At 39.7% G+C, this 19,330-nt stretch overlaps 1 protein-coding gene and 1 long non-coding RNA gene across 2 annotated transcripts in view; both read left to right on the top strand.

Moving 5' to 3' along the window:
* The window catches only part of LOC311289381, a 174,932-nt gene that overhangs the window by 132,558 nt on the left and 23,044 nt on the right, over positions 1-19,330 (top strand). The window lies entirely within an intron of this gene.
* On the top strand, positions 4,270-5,620 carry LOC311290084 (uncharacterized protein). The gene is made up of 5 exons (XM_084408377.1): positions 4,270-4,458; positions 4,591-4,665; positions 4,771-4,855; positions 5,133-5,250; positions 5,575-5,620. The coding sequence occupies exons 1-4, from the start codon at positions 4,359-4,361 to the stop codon at positions 5,239-5,241; spliced, it is 369 nt and encodes a 122-aa protein (XP_084264503.1). The 5' UTR covers positions 4,270-4,358; the 3' UTR covers positions 5,242-5,250; positions 5,575-5,620.

Genomic DNA, 19,330 nt, shown 5'->3' with positions numbered 1-19,330 from the left:
ATTTTTCGTTAGTTTAGCCACTGTTTCAAATAAATACCTGGGTTTTGTTTATTTTCTTCTAATAGGGTTGAAAAATAAGCAGATCTAGCAGTTTTTAAGGCCTCTCTGTACGCAATCATGAGACAGAGGGAAGTTAGCGAGTGAAGGGCATGACAATTTTGGACTGGAACGCAGCACTGCAGTTTTCAAAATAAGCCTGAATGACTTGATCAGATCATGTGTGTTTAATTAGGGTTGAAGCTCTGCAGGGCTGTGGCCCTCCAGGAATTGAGTTTGTCATCAGCGTTTGTTTAGAGGAAATGTTATCACAATGTTAAAACATCACTTGTTATTCTTTAAAAAGAAAAAAGTGTATATATCTATACATTACTTCTCTATTAAGTATTATATAAATATACAATTAACTGTTATAATTAATTAATGTTATGTAATTAATCTTCTATTTCTTTATTGCTTATACAACTTTTAAGACTAACATTTAAGGCTAATAATCATTAGCCTAAGTCTGATGCATTTTATCACCTCCCTACCATAAACATAAATCATAAATGCTTAATGTTGCTCTGATCTTAAAGCTACCAAGTAGGATCAGAGCAACATTAAGAATTTATGATTTATGTTTATGGTAGGGAGGTGATAAAACGCATCAGACTTAGGCTAATGATTATTTCATTTACATTTATGGAATGCATAGAAAAAAACACTTAAAGCACAATGTATTAAAAATAACACACATTTTATTGAACTGTAAAATGAACAATTCATGAATAATAAAAAACGAATTAAAAATTGAACTAGTAAAAACAACAACAAAAAACAGTCAAATTCATTCAAAAACTTCCTCCATAAGCTCCTCCAATGGTTCAATGCTGTGTACTACACTATTGTTGTGTGATAGTTTCAGCTTTATTGGCAGGTCATCAACAGCAATGTCGAGGTGTAGAGCTGCAGGGACACTGTACTCCTCGAAGGCGTCAGACAGCAGAACTGTGGCACCTCCGTCTCCCTCCAAGACCCCGATGATGGTGACCTCCACCTCTGCTGGCTCAGCTACAGTCTTCTGAAATGTAATAACATGAACGGAAATCTCAGCAAAGGCATTATATATCAATAGACATAAGTCATTACATGAATACTATTAACGTTAGTTGACCACATGATCTAACAAGAAAAATGCTTCTGAAGCATTTATTTATCTTCGTTAATGTTCATTTCAACATTTACTAAAACGTTATAAAAGTGAAGGTTTTTGGAACTGTTGTATTTTATTAACATTATGTGTAACACAGATTGACAAGTACTGTAACAAATGTGTTGCTCATTGTTAGGTAACTTTTATTACATGGCTTGGTTGAATTGTAATATAGAAAGCGGTCTGTTATGTAAGGCATAATGTAGAGCGAGGCGGTTGTTATAGCAAATACAACCCCGACAGGCTGATCAGGACTTGAATCAGCCTGAAAGGGTTGTATTCGCTATAACAACCGCCTCGCTCTACATTATCCCACTTATTACATGGCTACCTACCAAATAAATCAATTATTTGACACAAAATATTGATTTCAAAACGAGTTTATTGATTTAAAAACGATTGTATTGCTTCCGCAAAAGAAAATAGTCCGTTCCGTCTCTACGGTTAGAATCTTGCGTCCATAGCAACACTCTGTTTTTCATGGCAATGGTGTGTTATGCTTAGCAGTTCTACATTCTACATTAGAATTCAACCAAGCCATGTAATAATTCTTGATAACAGACCGATGCTAAGTATAACCAGAGACAATTTATATAAGAGACATGCCACTTCCTCAATCCTCAATACAACTATATAAGGAAAACCCGTAACGGCAAAGATGGCGGTTGTATGCACATGTCCCGCCCCTCCCGCTGGAAAGCCAATCATCTGCTTTTAACAGTCAAGCCGGGAAACATTTAAGCCTATCGTCTGGTTCCACTGACGCATGTGCATAGTTGAGGTTTTGCAACAGCGGAGACGATTTGGCGACAGCGAGTTGTGGTGTGTGCAAGATCAGATGGAATCCACATGGAAGAGGGTGATAACAAAGCGAAGGCACCAGACTACCACGGTAGTTAAAGCATTTTATATCGACCACAAATATGTTACCTTACATTCTAAGTAAAAGACACAAAATATGTTGTGTTATCAAGGTACGGCGTAGCTAGTTAGCCAGCTTTCCTACATAGCTAACGCTAACTTAGCTAATGTTAACAATAAGCAGAAACGTAAAATCGAATTGACTCCTGATAACTGTAGTTAAATACCTAATTTGTGTGGAACAACTTAAATGAAGATGCAGACCAGTTATAGTTGTACAAATTGAGTATTTATTTTGACCGTGCTTACTGTGCTGTGGTGTCGTTTTTTTTTTTACTGTGTGAAGCTTGGTTGCGAGCTCTGAGCTCGGCCCCCATCCTGCACATCACGTATTTGTTTAAGGCCACCTTTTCGATGGCATTTGAGTGGGCAGGGTGAATGCGGTGGAGGTCGGCGAACACACCACAATGCTTTGGGGGGGATCTTTTTAATGACGCCCTCACATTTACAAATACATTCCTTTAGTAAGGAAGATGGCTGAAATAGCCTAGATGTGGTGGTGTATTTTTTCTTTGAAATGAAGGCATCATCCTCCGCCAGAGCGTGGTAGTTGTGCTCGGCATCATTTGTCCGCACGAGCAAACTTTCACATTTTCCACACTCTCTCACTGATGGCTCTTGAGCCACTTTCCGTGCGACCCAGCCAGACACATAGGCAAGTGCCTCCTTTTCGCAACTGTCCACCTCCGGTATGTCCTACAACGAGTAATATCGAATTTAGTGAATTCTGAAATATTACAGAAACATCTATTAATTTTGGATCATATCAAGTCATATTCAGTGATCACCTGCTCATTAACCATTATTTGCTCTTTATCCAGCTCTTCATTTTCACATTCACTCTAGGGCACAAAAGAGCACTTTAAGATAAAGTTGCATTTTAATTCAGCAGGTTGTAATTAAATTACCAAGTAATAAACAATTTCACCCAATTATTATGTTGCTTCAGGAGCACAAAAGAGAGGTGTGTCTTTGGATTGTTAAACAAAAATGACATCAACATTTCAGCAGAATTGCAGATTTTACGTAACAACTACAACTGTTTACTAAAGTATTGGGGCGGCTTAATTATTTTGGTATGACATGATTGGGATTGTCATGATATTATTGTGTGTACCCTTCCAGTAATAAAGAGTTATACACTGGCCATACCTGCTCACTGCATTTCGCTCGATGGTGTTTTTAGCCCCCAATGGCTCCTTCCAGGCAGCTAACCCTAACCTCAACCTTAAACCTACCCATCCCCTCACTGCCTGGAAGGCGCCGTTGGGGGCTAAAAACACCAAACACCCTGCAGCTCACAGGAGTAGACTGCAACAACTAAGTGGCATTATCAGGAATGCAGTTTGTAGCACTGCCCTGCAAGCTGATGATGTTGGCCACTGATGCACTCCTTAGTGCTGCAGCAAATTCCCTGGTAGTGGGGTGAAAGCGGTGTCCTCCCTTTCCTCTGATGACTGAGAACAGGTTCTACAAAGAGAGGTAAGTGCATTGTTGTCAGTATAACTGTACTCAACTGCTTGGGGCAGAACAAGGGTTGGGCGATGTCTACCAATTTGGCATCAGACGATGTCTACTGTGAAACATCGCGATGTACGATGACATCGGGCGGGAGGGAGGGGAGGAGAGGGGTTACGTAACATTCTCATTTTCCACTAGATATTTTCCTCTTTATCTCATCAGCAATTTCGATTCTGGCACGCTCTGCAGCAGCTGACCACTAAGGAGCGAATGTACAGTGACGTGACATAACTGCCATATTCAACCTGTGCTTTTGCGCTGTGGCTGGCGCTGAGCCAAAGACGGACGCGCTCAGCGCTTGTCATAGGCTATATCACAACTGTTCAGTGTTTTTAACCACATAATGTTTATTTTAGGTTTCAGACATTTAAATACATATAATTTAATTTAATAATTTAAAATACATATAATAATTAATTGCGATGCCGGCTAAACGTCCATCGGCCCAACCCTAGGCAGAACATCACTAAAATCAGCTTTAATACCTCCAGGCAGTCTTGGTTGAGCTTGGATGTGCAAAGATATTTCACCCCCTCTGACATCAGCTGCTGGTGAAGCATCAGGATACTCTGGATGCTGATCACCAGTCCCATCTTGCATGGTGGTATTTTTCCAGACCTTAAAAGGATTGGTCTGTGAGTTTTAAGGTACCATACTCATCTTAGTAACTCACCTTGGAGTTTACCCCAAGGCTTACCCAAATTTCCAGGACTTTATCCAGTTGATGCTGTTCTGGAGATATTGGAGCCTGGTGGTGTTGGCACAAAGCGGCCTCCTCCACCATTTACTGTCTCTCATGCTCCTGCGGAACCATTTTAATTTTGGTGATTTATAGAAGTAGCCTACACACAATCTCACAATTTATGACCTCAGTTTGAATGATACATGTACACACACTGTGCACACTTTAATAGAACCATGTTTGTGCATATTTTGTTTGTTCTTGTGTATTTTAGTTCCACCTGGAATTGAGGATGTCAAAGAGCCTATCCATGTCCTCTGCAAATTTGGCTGTGTGAAGAGCATCCTCTGTGAGTTTATGGTGGAGCACCATGGTCTGCATGCCTTGTGAATGTCAGGGGAGAATAATCAGATGTTTCTCAGTGTATTATATTTTTTGTGTGTTTTTGTTGTAGATAATAAGTTGTGTAGCTGTACCAGCTGCTACGGAGTGGCTGAAGACCTGAGTGGCCAGTTTGACCCTCATGTTGGTGAATGGAGGCAAGTGAATATGCCACTCTGTCAGTTTAGGAGCCATCCGAATAACACTTTTGTCCTGGTTGAAAAAAATCTTCCAGGTGTCTCCATGTCAGATCATGTCCCCCAACCTTAGAGGACATAATTACAATGATTGTAATCATTACAGTGATGAAAGTGAATGCAAATTTTAAAATGTTGTTAAAGTTTCTTTTACATTCAGTGAATGTCTTTTAAAGTTGTTCCGGATTGATTTTACAAGATGTGGAACATCAAATATGAGTGGAATTTGTCTTTGTAGGATGCAGTGTGATCCATTGCCATCCTCATTGATGTCCAAGGAAGCACCAAGGGCTCTCATGGCCTTCACATTTGTGGACCCCTGGTCACAGACAATGCATTTGACCTGAAAGTAAGATGTAAGTTATTAAGGATCAATCACCTTTTATTTTGGCATTCTGTTTTTCACTATGTAATACACAACATGCATTCAGTCCAGCACTGTCGAGGTGGGTGACAGCTTCCCTCAGTTTCCTGGCAATCTCCTCACCTGGCATGGCAGATTTGCACAGGAAATAGCCGATTGCCTAAAAGGTGAAGTGAGAGGGAGGAAAGATGTTTTTAATATTTGTACATGTATCTACTCTTCTGAGTGTACACACATAGTAGTGTTTCTGAACTTTGTGGATGCTTCCAAATGTTTACTGTACTGTTTGTACATTGTGCCCATTTATATTTTGCAGACCTGCTTCCATTTTCCATTTATGGCCCTAGCCAGGAACACCATAGCCGACGAGCCTGGGAGCCATCTGGTGTAAGACCATCAATTGAGTCTGTTTTCCTGTTGTAGTCAAGGTGGCCTTTTATAGACATTTTGTCCAGCACAAGGGAACACATCTTCTCTTCCTTTGTCATGGTCTTTGTTTTTGTTTTAATTTTTGCAAGAACACCATGCAGAAATCCAGGCTACAGAATAAATGGAAGTATTGCTCTGTGTTAATTCTTGCATACTCTGCGATGACATTCATGATTATACTAAAGTTGCAAACGTGTATTTGGATTTGTGCACTCATGATGTCAGAATAGCGCAAGTTTATGTGGGATGAGTTACGCGGCATAAGTAGAGGGTGTGTCAATGCATTATGTTTTTAACTCACATCAAAGCTCCCCAGACTGCCCATTACGTGCCTCCTTAGAGTTGTTTTACTGGGCAGCTTAAATACTCTCTGGAGTTCAGAGTAGCACCTTGGGCTGTGGTGGAACAGTTGGACTGCCAAATCCTTCTCGCTGGTCTTGTATCTCTGCAATCTGTATCACCCTGCCCATGGCAATTTGCATCTCAAAGAAATCTTTGGTTGCCTTTGGAAGGCAGTCAGTGGCCAGTGGCTGATAAGACTCCCTGCTCTTTCCTGCTGTCTGCTGATGTTGCAGTCTGCAAGTAAAATGACTGGAATATTTACAGTTATGTACATTACATTTTATTATCACGACTTGTGCTATTACACTGCTTACGTACTGTTTTTGGAGTTTTCTTTTTTAAAGTTCATACGGAACTTGAGCTGCCACATTTTGGCCCTCTCTCCCTGCAGGAGCCTTTTAAGTGCCTTGATTTTCTGTAAATATATTATAGGATGTTAATATGATACAGTTTCTATGAGTAAAGCATGTTGGATATGCAGCGATCACTAATGCCATTTCACCTTGTCTTTCTCATTAACCCCCTGGGGTCGGCGGTATCGCCGGCGATACCAGCTCGCTTTTTTTTTTATCAGTTCAAAAGAGATTAATTTTGCTCTGTTGACTTTGATATTACAAACAAGTTTCATATATCAATCGATTCTGTTAAATGTGTATTATTTTTATTGTATACTCACAATAAAAACAAAGTGTTGTGCTTTTTGCCAAATAAAGAAAAATAAACACGAAGCGAGTTCTGCCTTCTCTCTGTCAGTGAAGTCCATTCTGAAACGCGTCCGAAACTGAACAATAACTCAGCGAATACTCAGTCAAACAGACATACAGACACACAGGCATGAAGCTTGAATTCTCTTCTTTTAAATGAAGTAATTTATATAAAAAACAAATATTCTCAGTTCATGTAATCTATAAGAAAAGAGCGAGATGTCAGTCGTTCTCATCTTATCTAATTATTTTTTATGTGACCCCGCCCACGGAGAGCGCACGCTATTCAAACGCAAATGAATGAGGCAATCCACGCAAACCTGTGAACGCCCCCATATCAGCTCGAGAAAACACAAGTTTATTCAGATCATTACTTGTTTACACCGTCTCGCAGCGCTGTGAGGAATAATAATAATGGAAAATGTACCTCAGAAGTGCGGGTATTTCGAGGAGCAAGGATCCGACTGAGCTGAGGAATACTGTAGTAAGTTTTTTTCCTTCTCAAGTGAATCGCGTTTCTGTTTGTGAATGAATGAACGGCAGAGATGCGTGCTGTTTACCACAGCTCGCAAAAAGACCGTTTAAATTTAAATTGCTTTCTGTGTGTGAATGAATGATGATGTTTTAGCAAACTGTATTGCTATACTGAGATGAGTAAAAATCGACTGAAATATGTTGAAATAAAATGTAGGCTATTTGTATAAGCAACGTATTAAACTGCAAATTAACATTTATATGCCCTAATATTTCATAAAAACAACGTTACAGTCAGGCGAAATATGAAAGACAACATTTTGTTGACTAGATTTGGGTACAGTTTTTACTGTAGAATATACTGCCACATCAAATAAGCTTTTGTTTAGCAATTTCTGCTCATATGTTATATATATATATATATATATATATATAATACTATTTTTGTCAAAAATAAAGTCATCAACTAAGATGTTAGCTGTTCCAATGTTGGCTATATTCAAACTAATGAATACATATGATAAAATGTAGGCCTATAATCATTTTTTTACAAAGAAAGAGTACACTTGAAATATTGTTGAAATTGTAATTATTGTTGTAATTGTAACCTTTTTAATAAAATAGCAAAACATATTTACAAGATAGATGTAAGCAAAATCTTAAATGGTCAATATAAGTCTTCTTCTAAATATATCTTTTGTCCTTGCATTGTGGCTCAGTCAGTGTCACACCTGAATGAATGGCTCATTATGCAGAGTGGGTGGGACATTGTATTCTCAGGTGTAAACTACTCGCCCTTTACGCCCCCCTCACATATTGGCTTTCCAAGCTAAACCTGTTTTACACAATTTAAATCAATGTATTGTTTTTTGTGAACGATAAAGCAAGACTATTTTCACATAATTTTGAAGCCAGAACTCGAAGCGACAACATCCATTAGTCAAAAGTCTTATTGACACATATTTAGTATGAGTTTTGTGGTCTTATTTCAGCAACTTTCATTTTTATTTTTTCCAATAACCACGCATAAACATTATTCTCTTAAAAATACAAACATCTACATTCATGTTGCTCACATATTATGGTAGCCCTGTTTGTGCTATATAGAGTGAATTTACACCTTTGCCATTATCATGTTTATAAATAACTGAAAAAAGCACAAATGTCAGGGCATGTCAAAACATCCCAAGGGCCCCAAAAACACCTTAGACCCCAGAGGGTTAAAGTCCCTGTAAAGTCAAAATTAAGTATGTTTTCTGAGTTTGTCACACCACAGAAAAAGGTGTTATTAGCCACCCAGCCAAATTTGAATGATAAAAAAAGCCGGCAAGTACATAAAATAAGCTATCAAAATCTTGAAAAAATGAGCAGTAGTCTCTGCTCTCAAACGCTGGGGGCGTGTCTGCTGGCTGCGCTGAAACCACGCCCACTCGCGGGAAAGCTGCCGTCGCCACACTCAACTGTCACCGCTACAGCCGGAATGGATGCTCCTAGGTTTTACAAATCCATACATGTTCGAGCCTGGACTACCTACTATAATTATAACATAAGCACACAAGGCAACTTACACTCATTGGTGGGCACGCACTGCCGACGATGGCACCAGTTGTCGGCACGACGGGAGGATGAAGGCAGAGGCGGGAGATAATCGGTTCACCATTCACCAGTAACAGCGGATTGTCAGTGAATCCCAGTTGTCTCCGACAAAAGTTTATAAAACTATCCTGTGTAAAATGATCACTACAGAGGTGGATTTTGGCGGTGATCCTAAGCTCTCCATCAAGGTGGCTCTTCACAAAATTAATCCACCTCTTCTTGATGTGATCGTTTTTCGGATCCAGGTAGTACGCATTTCCGTGACGAAGGCATAGCTAGCTAGCAAACTGTAGGCTGTAGTAACTAATAGTACTGACAGTAACTCGCGATCGGCAAACTGATGTGAATGAATGTGCTATATTGTTAGGGGAGGGGCAGCGTCAGGGGCTCCAATGCGTCATCAAGTAGGGGCGTGTCCAGGAGCTCAGGGGCTCCAGTGCGTCATCGAGCCCCCGTTTTAGCCCCGCCCAAAAAATCCGGAACACAGCAATGGTGAAAAACTGTTTAACGGTCTAACTCCACAATTCAGTACTTCACAGTTCACAGTCTTTGTAATATGTTTTAGCAATACATTTCTAACATTTATAATGTGTTTAGAATTTTTTTTTTTTTTTGCCTTTACAGGGACTTTAAGTAACTCTGCCACAACCACTTGACACTGTGGAGTGTCTTGCAATGGCACCACTTCATGAACACCGGTATGTACCTCAGAATCTTTAATCATATTACACACAGTATTGATGCATACAGTTTTGGTGAAATCTACATGTTGTATATCTGTTCCTGCTCTGTAAACCTGACTGAATAAATCATTGAAAAGATGATAAAGAACAATACACAATATTTAAACAAAGTTAAAAAAACTTTTAATTACACTTATTCACTATCATGTGCTTGGAAAGAAAGAAAACAAAACATAAGGGGGCAGGGGGTCCATGAATATGATTGTGAATCCCTTTTCTATGGGCATTTTTTTCACTGTATTTGGGTACCTCCTTCCTGTTGTACAGGGGTGTGCCGCCGATAAAGGACAGGGATGGCTTTGGGAGCCAGCCGCTTTCTTTTACCCTTAAAAAAAAATGGTAACTTTATACAGGTACATTACACATTACTACATTAACACAGTGTTTATCAGTCTCTGTCTATACAATACATTGTTATTACTGATAAAGTGCAAACCTGCTTATATTTAAATAATGGAGAACAATATTGACCATACTTTTGATATTAGGTCCTCTGGCCTGAAATGATCTTCACAGACCACATATCCTCCCCTTTCTGCCTCTGTTTTTGTCATGTGGGAGGACAAATCCCCTCCTCACATTATGAAGCCATTTCTGTCTCCTGTGTTGATTAATATTGTAATAAAATACATCATCAGAATGCTGTGTCAGGCTTATTCTTCATGTGGTATTTCATAGTGGGACCAAATGTATTTTGTTTTTATATTACTTGACATTTCATTGCCTAATATTAAGGCTAAAATGAGAGGTGCTTTATGCAAAGTAACTAACTCGTTCATGAACAAATCCATGTTAAATGCTTAAACCTGAGTAGAGCACCATAGAGATAAGCGTTTTAAATGTCTTCTCTGATAAGTGTATCTGAACTGTGTTTTTAGCTATATGGTCTAGCTATGTGGCACGTTAGCCTAGACTAGCAAGATATACAATGACAATAGTAAGCAAGCTAACGTTACCGGGAGTCTAACGTTAATGGTTAAAATATTTAAGATGTTACCTTTTATTCTTCTTTGAGAAGGCGAAAAAGGATCGCCCACATCCCACTCTGTTATTGCACCCATAGAAGGCACATAAACGTGGCATATGTACTTATATTTTACTTTAAAGTTATGGAGTAACTTTAGAAATGTACAAATCTCTGTCTTGATGCTAACGTTATTTTTGACCGCCAAAATACGTTACTGTTTGAAAAGGCGGCAGATTTGATATGCAGTGTATGTGTGCGTTGTGTAAATATAGATGGTAACGTTACATAAATTGTCTCTGGTTATATGCTGACTGTATCCCTAACGTCAATAAGCACAGCATTTCTTCAAGGGTTTAAAAAAATATATATATTTTACAGAACACATAACGTTATACAACGAGATTACAAAAGTGAGACACAAGAAGAACAAGACACAAGAAAATAATAATTCAAAATATTGTACTGTACACTGATAAAACAAATGACATTGAGCATTTGTTTAAGTGCTTGGCACAACACCGGCATTCTGGATAGAGACGTAAATGAAGTTGGTGTCGTGAACCCTTGCGCATGCGTAGTAAACGCATTTTTTTTATGATACGCTACCGGCCTGGCCGGCTGCTCAGCTGCAGCGGAACGCTGTGTAGACACTGTGTGTGTGTTTCAGACCGGGCCAAACCAATACTTCCAATCTTGAGGGGGGATACGAGCGGCCTCTCCCATCTTGGACTGATCCTCGTTTTTCCTGACATCCGATTGGCTCAAAGGCGCCGATCAAAGGAGTTTACTTTTGGTTAGGTTTGGGTTTGTGTGAATGCAACAGACGGTAAAAATGGCAAAAAGAAGGAAAGAAGAGAAAGAAATGGGTGGGGCCGAAAAAATAAGAATGAAAAAGAAAAAAATGTTGGCAGAACAGGCAGCTAAATGCGCCAAATTAACAGACCTTTTCCGCAGTGAAAAGGGTGCTGTGGCAGGAAGTGCAGATGAGGAAGGACCCAGCAGCATGGACAGGACAGGTGCACGATTAGTGATGCATTTATTATACACTGAAATTATTTATATTTGCATTTAAATATAGGCATATATATTATGTAAAGGATAATGTAGAGTGAGGCGGTTGTTATAGTGAATACAACCCCGACAGGCTGATCAGGACCCCGACGCAAAGCGGGATCTACATTATTCCGCTTATTACATGGCTACCGACCAAATAAATCAATAATTTGACACAAAATATTGATTTAAAAAGGAGTTTAGATTAGATTAGATTAGATTCAACTTTATTGTCATTACACAAGTACAGGTACAAGGCAACGAAATGCAGTTTAGGTCTAACCAGAAGTGCAATAGCAGCAAGTGCAGGATATACAGTGGTTCCATATTTATTGATTTAAAAACGATTGTATTGCTTCCGCTAAAGAAAATAGTCCGTTCCGGTGTGGTGAACAAATGAGTCCTATTGAAGAGATGAGTCCGAGCTTAGGACCCCATTAGTATGCCTGATCTAAATCTGTTCTTTCGATAACTTGTAGCTAACGTGAGCTGTCTACTTATAACATATTGTGCTGATTATTACGATAAAAAATAATGACATAATTATAATTGCATTACGAATTACTGTGAATACGGTAAGGCAGTATCAGGGCAGTATAAGCTTAGGTAAAGCTCAGCTAGCACGATCATCGGATAACGTTAGCTGTATGCTATGCTACTATCTAAGCTAACTAAAAAAACACACTAACAACATGAAATGTTTAATTTCACAATCTATAGCTTCGGTTAAATACTAGTTTCTGAAACATATAAGTTAAAATACATTAATGACTCGTTATAACGTAGTACAAACGTCTCCTATAATAAAGTGATTTTGTATGATTTGTAACCAGGCACTAAAGCGATTACCCATAAAACGTGCTTTGAACCAATCCGATTGCTTGGGTCCTAAGCTCAGACTCATCTCTTCAGTAGGATTTATTTGTGACCCGTCACGGAAACCAGGGACACAAGTCGGCAGCACAACTTTCGAGCAAAATGAGAAAGAAGCGTTTTTTTTCAAAATTGGTGATTTTCGTTTTTTTTGCAGAATCTGTTAGTTGAGATCACGAAGAAGCCTCTCCATGTTTGAGATAGCAGTATTGGTATATTTAAAAGCGTACATTTTTATGTTGAAATCGGCTTGTTTTTCTGAGATTCTAGCACGCAGTAGGGGCGTGTCATTGTCGGTGCGTATTTCCATACTGAATAAGCCGGCGTGGCTACTTATTATGCAGCGCTCTGGTCGGCTCTATCTGATTCGATGAAGATGGACGCCAATAACATTACGATGTCCAGCAATCGATTTAAATAGTAGGTTACATGGGGTTTAATTTGTCGTTTAATGAAATGTAGCCTAATACATGTTGTCAGTGCCAATACATAGATCCGCCTGTATTATCAATGTGTATATGAATGGTACAGTGGTAGAGCTTTGTCAGTGTTTTACCAGCCATGTCAGAGGTTGAGAGTTCGAATCCGCCCTTGTATAGGTTTTTTTTTTTTTCTCGTATAGGTTTTTTTCTCTCATCAAAACGATTATGTTCATAAGTGGTTGTATATCAAGCAGGGACACGCAAACGTTTGAATTATTTTGTTATTTCAACAGAACGAATAGAGAGTATCCGCAACGGATTGAAGCGCGCGTCGAGTGAAGACAATGCAGTGTGTGCGCGAGCCACACGAGTAAACACTGTATCTGCGCCACTGATCGCAGTGGCAACGAGCACTTTGATCACTTGATTAAAAAAAAAACACATTTCAGCGCTAGTATCTTATTTAAAAAACGAACGAAATGAATGCTCTGCCAGTTAACTGGAGATGTTTTATTTAGAGAATTTGTAGAATTGGTACATTCAGGGGGGAGGGGGAGATGGGGGAGCTTTACAGGGGGTATGACTTATCTAAATGAGATGTAAATGAGCCCTATTGTCATTCCCAGAAGGGTGAGAACTTGCCAATCTTTAGAAGCAGATTTCTACCATTTCAGTTTTTTTTAGTGCCTACCTTCAAATGGCCACAACTTCTCCAAATATAATCAGATTTCCATGTGTTACACATCGTTGGAAAGCTTGAATACTACACTTTCAGAATATGCGAATAACTCAAAATGCCCCGGACTTGTGTCCCTACTTTCCGTGACTGGTCACATTTGTTCACCACACCGTCTCTACGGTTAGAATCCTGCGTGTCCATGGCAACGCTCTGCTTTGCATGGCAACGGTGTGTTATACTTAGCAGTGGTCTGTTATCAAGAAATAACAGACAGCATTCTACATTATAATTCAACCAAGCCATGTAATAAATATTATATATTTATAGATATATTATATATTATAAACAGCAGTTTGCAATGTGTCATCACACACAGACAACATCCTTCTATAGACCTTATGCGCCAGAGAAACGAGGGCGCCGCCATCTTTAGAATATTGTCTTTTAACTTCCGTTTTGCGGTCGCTCTGTATAATTCTATGGCATTGCTGTCCAGGAGTAATTAGCTTTTGAAGTGGATTTACTTAATGTAAAGTTGACGAAAGTTATCATGAGGACTGTAATGTTTAAAGTACATGACTAAACAAATGTCAGTCGACCGGGAAGATATTAAAACGAGCCGTTCATTAATAAACACGCAAAATCGCTGTGAAAATACAGACCGGAAGTCAAAAGACAATGAGCGCAGCACTGAAAAGGGGCGGGGCTACATAAGGTCTATAAGCAAGGAATGTCTGTATGTATACACCATCTGCTCGAGGTGAACCAAAAACAACTGATACCAGCTCTCAGTGATATGTGTCGGGTCCCCGTTTTGATAACAGTAACTTTCTCAAATGTTTACAGAACAAGCGGGAACCCAGTGTGCCTGTATCTTTCTCTATTGATGTTCTATTACAAGATAGAAAGTCTAAGGCCTTCAATAGCCGTACAGCAAACCTAACTAATCTGGTGCCTATTACACGTCAAACTAATATTGCTGTGGGGAAAAGTAAGTCTGTTAAGTTAGCACTCTTTAACATCCGCTCACTTAAAGAGAGCAGCTAGACTCCCACCTCTCTTAACAGCTCTGCAGACACTCATAAAAGTAAAGTTAGGAGGGGCTGTTTCATTGAGGATTGTTGCACTGCAGCTGTCTTCTAGCCAGGTTTCATTCAGAAGCATAAAATCCAGATTGTTTGTGGTTATTAAGTCGTTGACTAGAAGTGATTTATTTTTAAAAGATATTTATCAATGTAAGCAAATATCATTTGGGAATTACTTGTCTTTCGAATATCTGTGTATTGTGTTAAAAGGTGCTCCACGCATTTTACTTATCATTATTTACAGGCCTCCAAAATACTCTCCAGCCTTTGCTGAGGACTTTACAGAACTGTTATCAACAATTACCTCAGAGTTTGACTGTTTTGCCATTGCTGGAGATTTTAACATCCATATAGATAGTGCAGAGAACAATATGGCAAAAGAAATCAAAAGTGTTTTAAAAACTTTTGATCTGACTCAGCATATACATGGACCCACACACAATCGTGGACACACTCTAGATTTACTCATCAGTAAGGGTCTAAACATTTCATCGATTGTTATTAAGGATGTAGCACTGTCTGATCATTTCTGTATTTTCTTTGATATATTGATCTCTCCTGCCATTGAAGCTAGATCTGTGTCTATCAAGAAGAGATGCTTAAATGAGAACACTAGTGTACTATTTATGAAGGCTATATCCTTAACACCAAGCATATCTGCAGACTCTGTTGATTTTCTCCTTGATTCTTTTAACTCAAAAGTTAAAAGTGTATTTGATGATATTGCTCCTGTTAAAGTCAGGAAGAAGAGTGGCAGACAAAAAGCACCTTGGAGAAACTCAACAGCAGTGCAAAATATGAAAAGACAATGCAGAAAAGTAGAGCGCATGTGGCGGAAGACAAAACTTGTAGTCCATTATAACATCTACAAAGACAGCCTTCCTGGTTTCAATATGGAACTGGGCAAAGCTAGACAGACTTTCTTCTCAAATATTATAAACAGTAATTTAAACAACACACGCACTCTTTTTGCTACTGTAGAGAGACTGACAAACCCCCCAAGCCAGATTCCCAGTGAAATGCTCTCAGACAGCAAGTGCAGTGAGTTTGCTTCTTTCTTCTCTGAGAAAATCAATAATATCAGAAAGGTGATCAGCACATCCTTGAGTTGCACTGGGGTCAGACAGATCAAACCACCTGAGAAAGTAGCTACTATGTCTGATTTCAAAGAAATTGATGGCAAAATTTTGGAAGAAACCGTACAGCACCTTAAAACATCAACCTACCCTCTTGACACACTTCCCACATCATTTTTCAAAAGTGTGTTAAACAGTTTAGAAGCAGATCTTCTAGAAGTGGTAAAGGCTTCACTTCTCTCTGGGAGTTTTCCAAACTCCCTGAAAACTGCAGTTGTCAAGCCCCTCCTGAAAAAGAACAATCTGGATAAGACCATATTAAGCAACTATAGGCCGATCTCAAATCTTCCTTTCATAGGCAAGATCATTGAAAAAGTTGTCTTCAATCAGCTGAACAAATTCTTATGCTCGAATGGATACTTTGACAATTTTCAATCTGGTTTCCGACCGCACCACAGCACAGAGACAGCGCTCATAAAGATAATAAACGATATTCGCTTAAATACTGATTCAGGCAAATTATCGGTGCTGGTACTACTCGACCTCAGTGCTGCATTTGACACTGTCGATCATAACATACTTCTGGACAGGCTGGAAAACTGGGTGGGGCTTTCTGGGATAGTCCTAAAATGGTTCAGGTCATACTTAGATGGGAGAGGTTATTATGTGAGTATAGGAGACCATAAGTCTGAGTGGACATCCATGACATGCGGAGTCCCTCAAGGCTCAATTCTTGCGCCACTCCTGTTCAACCTGTATATGCTCCCAATGAGCCAAATAATGAGAAAGAACCAAATTGCTTACCACAGCTATGCAGACGACACACAGATTTACTTAGCCCTATCGCCTAACGATTACAGCCCCATTGACTCCCTGTGCCAATGCATCGATGAAGTCAACAGTTGGATGTGTCAAAACTTTCTTCAGTTAAACAAAGACAAAACTGAAGTCATTGCGTTTGGAAACAAAGATGAAGTTCTCAAGGTGAACGCATACCTTCACTCTAGGGGTCAAACAACCAAAAATCAAGTCAGGAATCTTGGTGTGACACTAGAGTCAGACCTTAGTTTCAGTAGTCATGTCAAAGCAATAACTAAATCAGCATACTATCATCTGAAAAATATTGCAAGAATTAGATGCTTTGTTTCCAGACAAGACTTAGAGAAACTTGTTCATGCTTTCATCACCAGCAGGGTGGATTATTGTAATGCACTCCTCACTGGCCTTCCCAAAAAGACCATAAGACAGTTGCAGCTCATACAGAACGCTGCCGCCAGGATTCTGAGCAGAACCAGAAAATATGAACATATCACACCAGTCCTCAGGTCTTTACACTGGCTCCCAGTTAAATTTAGGATTGATTTTAAAGTATTATTACTGGTATATAAATCATTCAATGGCCTAGGACCTCAATACATTGCAGATATGCTCACTGAATATAAACCCAACAGATCACTCAGATCACTAGGATCATATCAGCTAGAAATACCAAGGGTTCACTCTAAACATGGCGAGTCCACTTTTAGCTATTATGCCAGCCGCAGCTGGAACCAGCTTCCAGAGGAGATCAGATGTGCTCCTACAGTAGTCACTTTCAAATCCAGACTCAAAACACATCTGTTTAGCTATGCATTTAATGAATGAGCACTGTGCCAACGCTCGTCCGACTGTTTGTACTGTACTGTATTTTATTTTTATTTTTCTAAACTGTTTTAATTATTCTTATTTCTTTTTATTATTTTAATTTCTTCTATGTAAAGCACTTTGAATTGCCATTGTGTATGAAATGTGCTATATAAATAAACTTGCCTTGCCTTGCCTATTAGCTGTTAAGGTCAGTGATGGAGAGGGACAGGTTGATGATGACCCCTGCAGTCATATTGATGAGGAGGGAGAGAAGGAGGAGGAGCAGGAGGAAGAAAAGCAGCAAGAGAAAGCAGAGCGGGAGGAGGACGAGAATGGAACCAGTACAAAAACAGTGACAGGTACAGGGGCAGTGTGCAGGGCTGGGTAGGCAATCATATTATGCATAGATAGAATAAGAGATAGTGACGTCACGTTCTTCTCATGCAGTACAACCAGTACAGAAAGAGGCAGGATCCAACACAGGTGAAGATGTGCCAGGGATAGACCTACACAGAGCTGAATATGAGGGCTTTGATTTTTATACACGCCCGGCCTCCAAAGATTTTGATCTTTTTTTTTCTTACCACCCTCAACAACCCCCCAGAAAAGGCACGAGTATCTATCATACCAAAGATGGTATTATGAAAAAGTGGCTCACATACTGTAAGAAAGAAAACTCACTGTACTGCACAGTATGTTTGGCATATGCAAAGCCATCTGCAAATGAAAGTGCATTCATTAAGGGGGGAATGACAGCCTGGAAGCATGTACATCAGAGCACGAAAGAAACCAAGTTCACGGAGATGATGGCCAGTCAAGCAGACATAGCAAGCTTACTTAGTGGAAAACAAGTGTCTCTTCACCGTGACCAAGTCAGAAAGAAACGCCAAGTCATGGACCGTGTCATTGAAGTGATAAAAGTCATCGGAAAGTGTGGTCTTAGCTATAGAGGCACCAAATTTGAAGCTGCATACACATGGGACAACATTGCGGTTGATCATGGAAACTTCTTGGAAATGATCATTCTGCTGAGCAAATTTGATGTCTCTCTGCAAGAATATGTAAATGAATGTGTGCAAAAAAGCAAAAGCCTAAATAAGACCGGGGTTAAAGGCAGAGGATCTTTCGTTACACTGCTCTCTAAAACATCTGTCAACAAAGTGATTGATGTAATCAGCCACTTAATCAAAGAAAGCATTTCAAGGGAAGTAAGGCAAGCAGGAATGTTTTCTCTGCAGATTGACACCACATGTTACCTCCACAGACCAGTGTGCTGTTATCCTCAGATATGTGACTGATGTGGTCCATGAGAAGCTCATAGGTGTGGTTGAATGTGAGTCATCAACTGGAGAGTATTTTGTGGAGCTACTTAAAAAAACTCTGGCAAAGGTGGATATTGAGCTTAAGAACTGTGTTGGCAACTCAACAGATGGAGCTGCAAACATGCAAGGCCAGTACAAGGGCTTCTCTGCTTTGCTGTCATCAGAGTCTCCTAACCAAGTGCACATCTGGTGCTATGCACATGTGCTTAATCTTGTTCTGGGAGACACCACGAGTGCTGTGATAGAAAGTGCATCCCTTTTCTCCATAGTGAACGATGTTGCTGTATTTATCAAGGACTCATACAAGCGTATGAAAATGTGGGAGGAAGTGAGTGATGACGAGCGACACAGACGGCTGTCTCCTATCGGGGAGAGAAGATGGTGGGCCAAGGACCAGGCCCTAAGCAAGATATTTGGCTGTTTTGGTAACCCTGACAATGCTCTGTATGTTGATTTAATCATAACACCGAAAAGGATAGTGGAAGATATGTCAATCAAAGCACATGTCAGAGCAAGAGCTAAGGGGTACATGGAGTCCCTACTGAAGCATGAGACGGTGCTGACAGCGCAGATATTCTTGAGAATCTTTGAGATTACCTCACCACTCTCCAGATACCTCCTGCAACAGGGACATGGATGGTGTCACAAAAGCTACAAATGTCTTTGTTGAATGGGTTAACA

This window comes from Rutilus rutilus (genome assembly GCF_951802725.1).
Source record: "Rutilus rutilus genome assembly, chromosome: 4".
Classification (NCBI taxonomy): Eukaryota; Metazoa; Chordata; class Actinopteri; order Cypriniformes; family Leuciscidae; genus Rutilus; species Rutilus rutilus.
Note: the sequence above shows the minus strand (reverse complement) of the source record. Positions and strands in the feature narration are given on the sequence as shown.

What these genes read in the sequence shown, in the direction of transcription:
- LOC311290084 (XM_084408377.1), top strand. Translation starts at nt 4,359, where the DNA reads ATGCTGTTCTGGAGATATTGGAGCCTGGTGGTGTTGGCACAAAGCGGC. An exon ending in GCGGAACCATTTTAATTTTG is followed by an intron (nt 4,459 to 4,590) that starts GTGATTTATAGA and finishes TGTGTATTTTAG; the next exon opens with TTCCACCTGGAATTGAGGAT. An exon ending in CCTCATGTTGGTGAATGGAG is followed by an intron (nt 4,856 to 5,132) that starts GCAAGTGAATAT and finishes TTGTCTTTGTAG; the next exon opens with GATGCAGTGTGATCCATTGC.